Source organism: Rana temporaria, chromosome 2, assembly GCF_905171775.1.
Source record: "Rana temporaria chromosome 2, aRanTem1.1, whole genome shotgun sequence".
Taxonomy (NCBI): domain Eukaryota; kingdom Metazoa; phylum Chordata; class Amphibia; order Anura; family Ranidae; genus Rana; species Rana temporaria.
Window position 1 is genome coordinate 78,860,740 of NC_053490.1, and position 12,607 is coordinate 78,873,346.

The window sequence follows — 12,607 nt, forward strand, 5'->3', positions numbered from 1 at the left end:
TTAGGGAAATATGTATTTATCTACATATTTTTAGTTAAAAAAAAAAAAAAAATCGCAATAAGTGTATATTGATTGGTTAGCGCAAAAGTTATAGCATCTACAAAATAGGGAACACATTTATGGCATTTTTATTATAATTTTTTTACTAGTAATGGCAGTGATCAGCGATTTTTTGTGGATTGTGACATTGTGGCGGACAGATCGGACATTTGACACTTTTTTGGCACCATTGACATTTATACAGAGATCAGATCTATAAATAGCCGCTGATTACTGTATAAATGTCACCCCCCCCCCCACTACCCTTAAAGCAGCCGCCGTACAGCTAAAGCGATTCGTGCAGTGGAGCCAATCTGCTGCCGTAAAACGACAGCGGCTGGTCGGCAAGTGGTTCTAAAGCCTTAAGATTATTCACCTTAATGCATAGAATGCCTTCCGTGCTGCAGAATACCCCCCAGCCCCCTTCTATACTCACCTGAAGTCAGCACCCGGGGCATTCGCATTGGGTGGGGGGAAGCCATGATCTGGGGGCCCCCTTGTTAAAGGGGGCTTTCAGATTTCAATAAGCCCTCGGCCCGCAGACCCCCACAACCACCGTCCAGAGTTGCGGGGAAGAGGCCCTTGTACCCAAGGTCCAGGGGGGGGGGCGCAGAGCCCCCCCCTGCACCAAAGCACCCACCCCCTCATGTTTAGGGCATGTGGCCTGGTATTGGCGTGGGGGTTACCCTTCAAATCCGTACCACACTGAAGGTCTGGTATGGTCTTGGGGGGGGGGGGGGCACACTATGCTTTATTTTATTATCTTTATTTTGGCAAGGGGTTCCTCCCCAAGATTCATACCAGACTCAAAGGGCCTGTTATTGTCCGGATCAAAGTCGGATACCGTTCAGTGAGGTCGGACATGAAGTCGCAGGTCAAAGTCGGATCCACAGTCATGCGACTGTCATGTCGTACCAGTGTGAACCCGGCCTTTAATGTCGGTTTAAGGTCAAACATAAGAGCCCAGAAGCAGCCATACAGTTTCAAGACACATTAATATAACTGGCATGTTAAAAAAAGCTATATATCTTTTTGCATAATTCTGTGACAGTTGGGCTTAATTAACACTTGCCCCAGATGGACATACCCGTACGTCCTATGGTTTCAGTGGTTATACTGGAATCATGGCTGCAGCTGCAGTCATGATCCAGGTATCTCTTTCAGCCAGCGATTCTCTATAGTGTTAAAAATAATTCAAGTGGCTATACACCTACATGTGGTGGGGGGGGGCAGTCTCCAACCCCCACCCCCAGGACTGAAGCCACCGGGTCACCATAGAGAAGAGGGAGGAACATAAGTTCCCTAATCATCTCTTTGGTCTATGAAACCGCAAACAAGCATTTTCTCACTTCTAATTTTGGTTTGTTGTTTACAAAAAGCATTTTGTAAACCGATGTCGGTTTGATCAGATGCTTTTGAGAGGCAGAGAAAAAACCTGGGGTCTAATACCCTAGATCTCTCAGTAAAGAATACCTGCCACTGCCCATGCTATTACAAGGGATGTTGTGTATCCCTTGTAATAGCAAATATTTTATTTTATTTTTTTAAAAAGCATGTTGATCCTGCACACATATGTAAACAGGAATCTCACCACACGTGCAATATCACAAATGGCATAAAAACCGCTGTGCAAATATCATGTGACATAAAAAATTCCAACTACCAAATTTTTTTTTTCAGGGCCTTTGCCTTCAGAAAATATTAAATGTTTGGGGGTTATTATCTACTAAAAAATTCAGATTTTTACATGTATGTGAGAAGTGTCAGAATGGGCTTGTCATGCCCACAGTTCTAGTTGTCATTTTGCTTTGAGCGAGTGAGATAAGGAAAAGTAACGCCCTGGTTGCCATGGGAAACAGACATTTTACCTAGCTGGTGTTCATATTGTAACAAAATTGTTATCACTATTTTTTGTGATTCCATGGAATTAGGAGCCCCCTGCTGCCTAAAACTAGATAAACATCATATTCTATTTGCAAACTGATACTCACGGAGGGGTTTTTGCTGAGCCCCACTTCCTGGCCACATAGTGTAAGGACATTCACCAGTTTTTCCCTCGTTTTCTTCTTCAGCAAATTTGAAAGGAGGAAGGAAAGAAGGAAAGAAAGAAAGAACAAAATCATCATAAATAAGAGACAAATTAAAGTAGCCCAACACATCCAGATACTCAAGACGTTCTCAAGATGTAAAACAGTTTACTGTACTTCAGGATTTTGGGGGGGGGGGTACTGTGGCGAGTTGAATAAGAGATTGTCTTGGCATCAGTGGGAGCAAACAATGCTTCTTTAATATATAGAGGAGAAATAGCGACCCATTGTTGGTGTCACTAGGAGAAATAGTGTCCATCATTGGTATCGGTGGAAGGAACAGTGACCCAATATTTGTATCAGTGGGAATAATAGTGCACCATCATTGTATCAGTAGAAGGAATAGTGCCCCATCATTGGTATCAGTGGGAGAAATAGGACCGCAGTTTGGAGACTACTGGTGAAAAGGAAGCACAACTAACAACTATTAACAGGCCTTGGTTTGAAATATCAGAGGTTGGCATGATTCTTAAAGTTGTAGAATGCAACAGCTGCACACTGACCTCCAAACAAGCCACATGATCAGGAACAACAACAAGACTGCAAATATTGAAAACACAAGTGACAATAAAATAAGACAGCCAACCTCGTAACACAAAAATTTTGTTCACGAGTATGCACACATACCTTGCTTTACAAAGGTCCAAGCCACTAACAGCAAGACTCAGCACCCAAATGCTAAAATTATCAGCACAGAATGACCAGAGATACAGAAGCAATGACGGCTATACTTTAAGGTGCAGGTTTACAACACCTGATGGAATAAATTTCCCTTGCAAAGAAGGCAACTGTGGTGTTATTTCTTTAACTATACAGTACTTAGGTTAACTAGTAGACAAGCAGAAGAATGATTTGAGCGTTGCCTGAATTCAGGAAGGCATTCCAACCCAGAATATAATAATCTTGGATCTCTGTCGCAGAAATCTACCAGCATGCTTAAAATTTTCAACTATTCCGGTGCAGAGTCACTTGTAAAAGTGTTCAGCCAAGTATTTGGCATTACTGGCGGGGAGCTTATATGTCCTAATTTGTGACATTACAATGTCTGCAGTTCTAAAACATTTAAAATCTAGTTCGGAAGCCAAAAAGTATCATCTCCAAGTTTACAGGAGTAGGCAAATATCTATTTCATCAGTATAACCAGTGAACTATTGTAGTACTTGGATGTTTTCCTGAAAAGAAAAGACCCCTATTACAACATCTGATTGATGGAATATCATAACACAAAGGAGGGAAGCAAGGCATTTCTCTAATGCCTGTTTAATATCTCCATTACTCGGCTGCTCAGATTCCTGACATAGCAGCTGACTAATTCCTTCTGCAAGATTTCACCACAACATCATTTTTTTAGCTAACCACAAAAAAGTGTAACACAGAGAGCTGATGCATTTTCTTAAAGCATACAATGAATGAATGAAGGTTACCTGAGAGGACTGGGGCCGCTTCCAGCTGACTGGGACTAAAGCGTTAGAGATAGATCCAGAGGAAGTAGAAGATGTACTTCGAGTAACTGGCATTGCCCTTGGTTTACCATCTCGTCCTCCAGATCCTTGTAGATCATCAAACCTCCTACCAATGATGGGGGTCTAGGGACACAAATACAATTTTGTTTTACTAATATTAATGCATTATTTTGGAACCTACATCAACTACCGGCCTACTGACAGGCAGAAAACTATATTATACTAAACTTCATAAATGGAGATGGTTTTGGGTGTTTTCAGGATCCTAGTACCAACCCACCTGGAAGCCGACACTGCACACCACTAATCACTGGCAGCGAGACATTTCCTGATCTGTGCAGCTGCAGAGGTCTCTGAAAGGTCTCTCTGTCTGTGGCTGGCAGTGTGCAGTGTCGACTTCCTGGTGGGATCAGGCAGGTGGGTTAGGACTAGGATCCCGAAATCGCCTTAACCAATTCTTATTCATAAACTATACTTCAGAAGCATTAACTGAAGCTCAACCTAATCAGATGTTCTGCAGAAAAATTGTGATCCAACTTTTTGGATGATGATCTGGTCATCTAATTGTGTATAACAGCAGCTTGAGTGAATCGTGAATAATGCTCCTGACTGCAAACTGCACACTTTGTCAATGGGAAGCCCTGAGAACAGTGAATTGTAATTTTTCATCCCAGCATTGCATTCATGAACACAATGGGGGTTATTTATGAAGGGCAAATCCACTTTGCACTACAAGTGCAAACTACAAATTGCACTGAAATTGCACTGGAAGTGCAGTCACTGTAAATCTGAAGGGTAGATCTGAAATGAGGGGAAGCTCTGCCGATTTTATTATCCAATCATGTGCAAGCTAAAATTATCTTTTTTATTTTACTTGCATGTCCCCCTCGGATCTACAGCCACTGCACTTCCAAGTGCACTAATGCAAAGTGGATTTGCCTTTCGTAAATAACCCCCATTGTTGCACTTGTATCTACTTACAACTTTTTCAAAATGAAAAGGGGACCCATTATGTACTATATTGATGTATTTGCATATTTGGCTAAGCCTCCAGGCTTATCTGCTCCAAGATGACCATATTGGGGTATGAAATGGAGCTGGAATTCAGGAGAATATCATAAAACAGTGGACTGCTGCAAAGTATGCATACATTTACTGTTAGCCCTGTGCCCCCATCCAGTTTTTTGGTATCCTTTCATGCTGATGATTACAGCTCTATGTAAGGTGCTTAGTATTCTATACACCTGATACAGTGTATACAAATCTTTATTGCTTATCACAGTGCACAAGCAACATGCAATTTTAAAACTTACAGAGAAAATAAATACACTATCCAGAATTAAATGATCAAACAGCAGTTAAAGTGGAGCTCCACCCTCCACCTTCACTCCCGCAAATCGGAAGCCTCCCCCTCCAGTGTCACATTTAACACCTTTCAGGGGGAGGGGGGTGCAGATACCTGTCTAAAGGACAGGTATTTGCACCCACTTCCGGCCACACAGTCTGCGGGTAGACTGCGGGCAGGACGTCACCTCCCGTCCCTCCCCGTTGTGTTCTGGGAAACACTCGGCTCCCAGAACACAGCGGGAGCCAGTCAGCCCGGCGCATCGCGACTCGCGCATGCGACGTAGGGAACCGGGCAGTGAAGCCGGAGTGCTTCACTTCCTGGTTCCCTCACTGAGGATGGCGGGGGGGCAGCAGAGTGACGAGCGATCACTCGTCCTCTGCTGCGGACGGTGCTGGACTCCAGGACAGGTAAGTGTGCCGATATTAAAAGTCAGCAGCTGCAGTATTTGTAGCTGCTGGCTTTTAATATTTTTATTTTCAGCGGACATCCGCTTTAACCTCCTAATAGGAAAATGAAAGATATAAAACATGAATAAAATAAACAAAGTAATGTGTGAAAGGTGTCACGATTACTATGAATTAGGGCCAGTTCACACCATAGAAACGCAGTCCAGTGCCTTTTTTCTTAACTTTAAATAAGGACATGTGTGTTCCAGTGAATTTTTGATGCGTTTTAGTGTTCCAGTACAGTCCACTGCAGGAAAAATGCAGCATGTTCTACTTTTTTTTTCTGGAACTGGAACGCACTGGAACTGCAAGCACTGCTGTGAACTATGGCATTAAAAAAACATATAAGCTTTCCATGCATTTTTGATGCAGAAAAAAAATGCATTGGACTGCATGTAATGTGAACTGGCATTTATTATGGTTGCATCGTCAGTATATGTACAACACATTACCTGGGAGACATCAAAGTGGAAATCCAATGTCTTCCCTGGTAGCTCTTTGGAGGAACTCGTCCACAGTCTGCTAATCTCCAGTTTTGTCAAATCGCCATGTTGATAAGCTGGTAACACCAAGCTAGCAGATCGAGATACAACCAGTTTCAATATATTGAGGGCTTCCTTCCAGTGGATACTCTGAGGAGACACAATTCCCTCGCATTAGCACATGAATACACCATAGAAAGATTTTCCAAATACAGATAGTGATGTTTTGTTGGGAAATAATACCAAGCAGCCAACTGATATTTATTAGAATGAACAGAAAAAAAAACAAAAACAAAAAAAACCTAAGGCAGACCGAGATTCTAACCGTTAAGGATAAATTTACCTTTTTAAAAACAATAATAATGGGTGTGAATACGAGTGTAACATGTAACAATTGTGAACTTATCCTTTAATGGGAAGACTGAATGTTCGAAGCGGATTGATCGATCAACTTGGGTACAAGCAGCCTGCCAGATTCTCTTGGGATTATCACTAGTGGCTGCTATAGCCGCTAACAATCACTGTCTTCTCCTGGTGGGGACGTGGTTGAAGTAAAGAAATTTGCACTGTGTATGGACAGCCCAACAGATTCCTCCATCCACACAAGCGAGGTGGATGAAGGAATCCCCCTTGCAGGAACATTGTATTATGACAGCACCACTCTCCCCTGTCCGAATACACTGATCAGTGGCTGCAGCCCCTGATCAACAAAGTTTTTCCAGTGTTTGTTAAAAAAAAAAGTCTAATGATCAACTTCTGTCAAACAGGAAGGGCCGCACGCAGATCAAATTCTGGCCAGTCCCTTCTGACCTGGCCAAATTTAAATCTGTCTATGCCCAGCTTAAAGGGTAGGTAAACTGTAACAAAGAACTTCTCAAAGTTGCTCCTTTTTGGTCTGTTAAATGTACCCTTAAAACTGTTGTGTTATATCCGTTTGAGAAGTTCAAAAAATACCTGTTGATCTTGTCAGCAATTTTGAGCTGTACGGTGTCTTTTGTACCAAGTGTTAGCTCAAGTAAAGTAATTAGGCATCTTAGTTATTATCTTGGACTGCAGAAGAATTATGCCGCGATCTTAAACTCACGGATCAAAAACAGAACTTCTCCTCTTTCACGCCAATCGAAAGAATCAACTTGCAACAACTTGGACACCCCCGCCCATTCTGGGCCAAATCATCACCCCTAGCACCAAAGTCAAAAGTCTCAGAGTCATCTTCGACACCCACATGACAATGGATGCACAAATAGGGTCAGTAGTCAGCGGATCTCACCATCTGCTGCGCCTACTACGCAGACTTATTCCATTTATTCCCAAAGAGGACATAGCAGTCGTGGTGGGAACAATTGTCAACTCCAGACTGAACTATGCAAATGCCCTCTACCTTTTACTCCCAAAGTACCAAATCACTCGTCTGCAAGTCGTTCAAAATACGGCTGCTAGACTGGTGACTGGGAAAAAAACATGGGAATCAATCTCACCCTCACTGAGATGCCTTCATTGGTTACCAGTAAAAGACAGAATTACTTTTAAAGCACTCTGTCTGACGCATAAGTGCATTCGGGGAAATGCCCCCCAATATCTATGCGAAAAACTAAAAGCTCACAACTCCAATCGCGTTCTGCGATCCACCAATCAAAATCTACTCCAAATACCCAAAGCCAGATACAAGTCCAAGGGGGAACGAAGATTTGCGCTCCAGGGCCCCAGACTATGGAACGCTTTACCAACCAGCATTCGGTTGGAGGAGAATCACTTGACCTTTAGGAGAAAGATCGAAACCCATCTCTTTTGAGTTCAAAGGAGAAATGGACAAACGAGCGCCCAGAGGCGATTTAGTTCGCACGTGCAGCGCTATATAAGTTTTTCACTCACTCACACACGATAATTTTTCGGCATGACAAAAAAAAAAAAACAACGTTTTACGGCATTTAGAAAAAAAAAAGTTTTTCCAACTTCATCATTAAAACGACGTTGCCCACACACCATAGTTTTTTAAAAATGCTTTAGCAAAGCGCGGTGACGTACAACACGTACGACGGCACTATAAAGAGGAAGTTCCATGCAGATGACGCCACCCTTTGGGCTGCTTTAGCCGATTCCGTGTTAGTAAAAGACGATTCGCGCTTTTCTGTCTGTTACAGTGTGATGTGCTTACTCCCGTCTCATAACTTGCTTCTGAACATGCACAGGTTTTTAACGTCGTTTTAGCCCACACACGATCATTTTTTTACAACCCAAAAAACGGCATCGTTTAAAACGTCGTTAAAAAATGCAGCATGCTCGAAAAAAAAATTTGGTCGTTTTTCAGAAGCAGAAAAATTTGGTGAAGCCCACACACAATCATTTTAAATGACATTTTTTTTAAAATTACGTTTTTTTCATGCCGAAAAATGATCGTATGTGTGCGGCATTAGACCCTATCTTGTAGAGATGAGGACAGTGGGAAAGATACAGCAGTTTATCAAACATCAACTTGGTGCGGCTGACACTCTTCAGTCCACAAAAATGATGTGTGTTGTCCGTCTGCAATAAGAAATTAAGAGCTGGGTGCATTTCTGGGGTTTATTTACTAAAACAGCATGTCCACTTATCTCCATATGTCCGATTCATATTTTGGGAAATTTTGGCAAGCACAAACGTCCTCTAATGCTGCGTACACACGATCGGACGTTCCAACAACAAAACTGTGTTTTTTTTTTACGACAGATGTTGGCTCAAACTTGTTTTGCATACACACGGTCACACAAACGTTGTCGGAAATTCCGAGCGTCAAGAACGCAGTGACGTACAACACTGCGATGAGGTGAGAAAAATTAAGTTCAATGATTCCAAGCATGCGTTGAATTTTTGTGCATAGAATTGTGTACACATGGTTGGAACGGAAAAATTGAGAACCAGCTCTCAGACATTTCTTGTCGTAAATTCCGACAGCAAATGTCCGATGGAGCCTGCACATGGTCGGATTTTCCGACAACAAGCTCACATCGAACATTTGTTGTCGGAAATTCCGACCGTGTGTACGCGGCATTAGTGTCTATGGGCAGGTGTATATCCTCTTCTGTCATGCTCGTTCTCATTTCTCCTCAAATTCATATTTTCTTCTTTAACTCTTAGTTCTTCCAGAATTACATACACTGATCTTAGGAAGCAATTGAGCACTCTAAAGATGATACCCAACCAATTCTAGCTAGTCGGTTGCTTTAATGCCGTTTTCCAGATAAAGTACGATCATCTGGCTTGTGAAAGTATACTTTGCTTCCTATTGGTCACGGTCAAGATGTCTTGGATGTCAACAGTCTTATTTTCTATTTTAGGGATGCGGTCTAGTCGCATAAAAAAAAAATAGGCATTCAGCAACATACAGGCAACATGACCTACCTTTCTTCCACGTTTGTTTCTCATCCTGCTTAAAAATATTCTCACTGTTGATAAATTAATGTTATTTTGGCAAACTGAAAATTAACTTGAAAGAAATGAAACCATGTTGACTTCAATCATCACAATAGTGCACAAGCAAAAGTTCCTATTTTTGAAGTTTTTCTTGAACAGGATTGGGTATTCTTTGTAAAGTAGATTTTCACTTAGCATTCCCTTATTCACTAAGCTAAGTGAAAATGTAGTTTGCAAAGTGAACATGAACTGCTCCTTTAACAAGTCAATCCTACTGTATTTTAAGCAAAAAATATATAAAAATGTAGCTAGAGGGGGAGACTGGCCGGCATATCCTATAGTGGAAGGTATCTGGGCTTCATGATGATCAGACAGTTATTTTATTGTTTACGGCTCTATGAAATATATGTGGGATTTAGAAGGCAAGGCACTGATTGCATTGTGTTTTTTTTTTGTATATTTACATTCGATTTTCTCTTTGTTCTTACATAAGAGTGATTTAAGATGGTATTTGAAGAATTACATTTCTGGAAAGTTTATAATTATACTTGCATGTATGATTCCTGGTATTGTAAAAGAAATGTCTAAAAACGAATAAAAGTTATTGTAGAATTTTTTTTTTTTTTTTTAACTAGCAATGGATTCTGTCATATCTGCTCTCATACACAGTCAAATATGTAAGATGGTCTTGCCAGCCAGCAGAATCACACTGGGTGATTTGTAGCATGAATGTTCAGCTTAATTTTGCTGTTAAAGTTATCTGTAGTATTATATTATTATCACAACAAAGGTAAAATACAATGAAGGGCTTTTATAACTAATGTAACGTGTCAGCCAGCGATGTATCCTGGCTTAGGCCAACAAGGCCCAGGCCTAGGGCAGCACGGAAAGAGTCCCCGCCGGCTTGCGCTACACTTTTAGTGTAGCACCAGTCTTATGGGGTGGACTGGGCTGAGAGGCAAATTAGTCTAGCGCCCCCATAAAGTGGCCGCACAGCTTACGGTATGCGGACGGCCGTCATTTCGCAACTGTGGGGGAGGGGGTGCTCCTATAATTTTGACTGTCCTATCATCCTGGACCACAAATCTTCCTCACTGTGATATATGTTTTCTGCTGCACCATTGGCATGGTTATATCTTCTTAGTCCTCTCCATAAAATTATCAGAAATTTGTGCTTAAAGTAGAACTATAGGCAACACTTTTTCTTCTTTCCATTTTGGATAGATTAACGGGGAGGGTTATAGCCCCTGTCAGTTTATTTTTTACCATCCCTGCCCCATTGCAGAGATTTCTCTTCACTTCCTGCCCCATAGCCAAATAGGAAGTGAGAGGAAATCTATGCAAATTAAGGGAATCCATTGCCTCCGCCTCCCCAGGCCCTGTCCCCACTTGAAAATTTCAGGGCGGGTCTTAAACAGAAAGGGGTGTGGTCTTGATAGGAAGGGGTGGGTCATTTTTAAATTAGGGGGTGCACGAGTTTAGTCAGGCCTAGGGCAGCACAAAACCTAAATACACCACTGGTGTCAGCCATAAAGCTGCACTCTAATTTCTATTGTCAAACATATTGCCCTTAGTATGTATATTTGGTGCTGTAAATGTGCATGTCTGGAAGTCAATGTTTGGTCTGTTTCTAAGCAGCACCGTAAGTATGCTCTGTAATGGTACATGGGATGTTCGTATTTTCCTTAATGCTTGCTTAAACCACTAAAGTCAAGTAGATCAGACACACCCTGATGAAGAGGGTAGGTCTCTTGAAATTAGTTGGTGAATGACGTGGATAGCAGATGTCAATGCTCCCACTTATGTCAACTGGTTTTCATTTTGACTGCATAGCAACTTTCCATTATCATAAGCAATGAAGAAGAATAGACATTTTTTCGGTAGAAGATATGACTGGTAAAGAATGTCTTAAGCTGAAACAGCCACCTAAAGCGGTAGTAAAATCTGAGGTTAACATCCACCTGCAATGCAATATCATAATCTGCTAGTATGCACCACATACTAGCACACTATGAAAGACTTCTCTTAAAACAAAGCCCTCCAGCGGGATTCTGTCACCGTTGCAGAGGCTTCCATCTTCACAAGGTCTTCTTTCCGGGTTCAGGGACCCAAGGCATCTGATTGACTGAGCCACGATGTCGTCACTCACACGCATGAACACGGGAGTCTTGGTCGCGGCACACAGCTCTGAAGGAACGGCACGGGTATATGATATGCAGCACTGATAAGTGGCACTGGTGGGCACTGATAGGCGACACTGAAAGGCTGCACTGATGGGTACTTATGGGTGGCACTGATAGGCATCACTGGCAGACATTTTTAATGGGCACTGATTGGGCACTGATTGACATATCCCTGGTGGTCAAGGGTGGCATACCTGGTGGTCCTGTGTGGTGGCCATCCCTGGTGGTCCTGGCGGCATCCTGGTGGTCCTGGGTGGGCATCAGCGGGGGGGCTGAGCTGATAATCAGCACAAACCCACCCCGCCCTTGTCAGGAGAGCCATCGGTCAGCTCTCCTCTACACGTGTCTGTCAGACATGGCTGATCACGTGGTAAAGAGCCTCCATCAGACTGACATGAAGCACCACCGATCGCATAACTGAACCACCGCCCGGCCGTCATTCTGCTACAGGCTGGGTGGGAAGTGGTTAAAGAGGAACTGCAGTCTGCTCACATAATTTGTAATAAAAACATCTTTGCCATTCTGAAGCTTCCCTCCAACCACTTTGCATATTATTTTATATATACTGTGATTCTGCCAAATATACTTTCTCCCTCTGTTTTCACCTGATGATCTGACCATTAACACACCTTCTGTATTAGAGTGTCCCCACTCTGAATGAAGGAACCTAGGGGGCATCTTTGGACAGCAGCATTGTCAGTCGGGGGACTGACTTAGATACACTAACAAATTGAAGCCAAATTCCAGTTAACACTTAATAATTAGTTACAGCCAACTGTTTTTTTCTTTTCCTTTTGGGATAAAGGTTTTACATACATAAATTAATAAAAGATGATCATTGTAAGCATCTGTCAGTGGTAAATGGTTTGTCTCAACCCTGTAACTGATACATCTGCAGGAGAGCTTGTTCTGTTGAAAAACAACACGCTTACTGGCTGGATCCCTAGGTTAAAAATAAAAGAAAGCAAGCCTAAAAAAAGCCAAGTAATACAACTGCCACATCTAGGAACTGGTAAGCTGCAATATAAATAAAATGTAATCTTTTGGGTATACTACTCTTGCAAACTGTTGATTTTGCTAATTTGACTATTACTATAAGTGGATAAATGTTGAGCCCTTCAAAAGGTCAAAGCCCACTAAAATCACTTGCAAATCTTGGGAGCCAGGTG

The 12,607-nt window shown here is 42.2% G+C and overlaps 1 protein-coding gene across 9 annotated transcripts in view; it reads right to left on the reverse strand.

Annotated features, from left to right (window-relative positions):
- The window catches only part of FRY (FRY microtubule binding protein), a 362,513-nt gene that overhangs the window by 57,496 nt on the left and 292,410 nt on the right, over window positions 1-12,607 (reverse strand). For 8 of the 9 annotated variants that reach the window (XM_040340444.1, XM_040340446.1, XM_040340445.1 and 5 more), the window contains 3 exons: window positions 5,836-6,015; window positions 3,551-3,712; window positions 2,031-2,105 (listed from right to left, as the gene is read on the reverse strand). In XM_040340444.1, the coding sequence (XP_040196378.1) occupies window positions 2,031-2,105; window positions 3,551-3,712; window positions 5,836-6,015 (417 nt within the window). The remainder of the gene's footprint in view (window positions 1-2,030; window positions 2,106-3,550; window positions 3,713-5,835; window positions 6,016-12,607) is intronic. The other variant, XM_040340443.1, reaches the window with a different exon arrangement.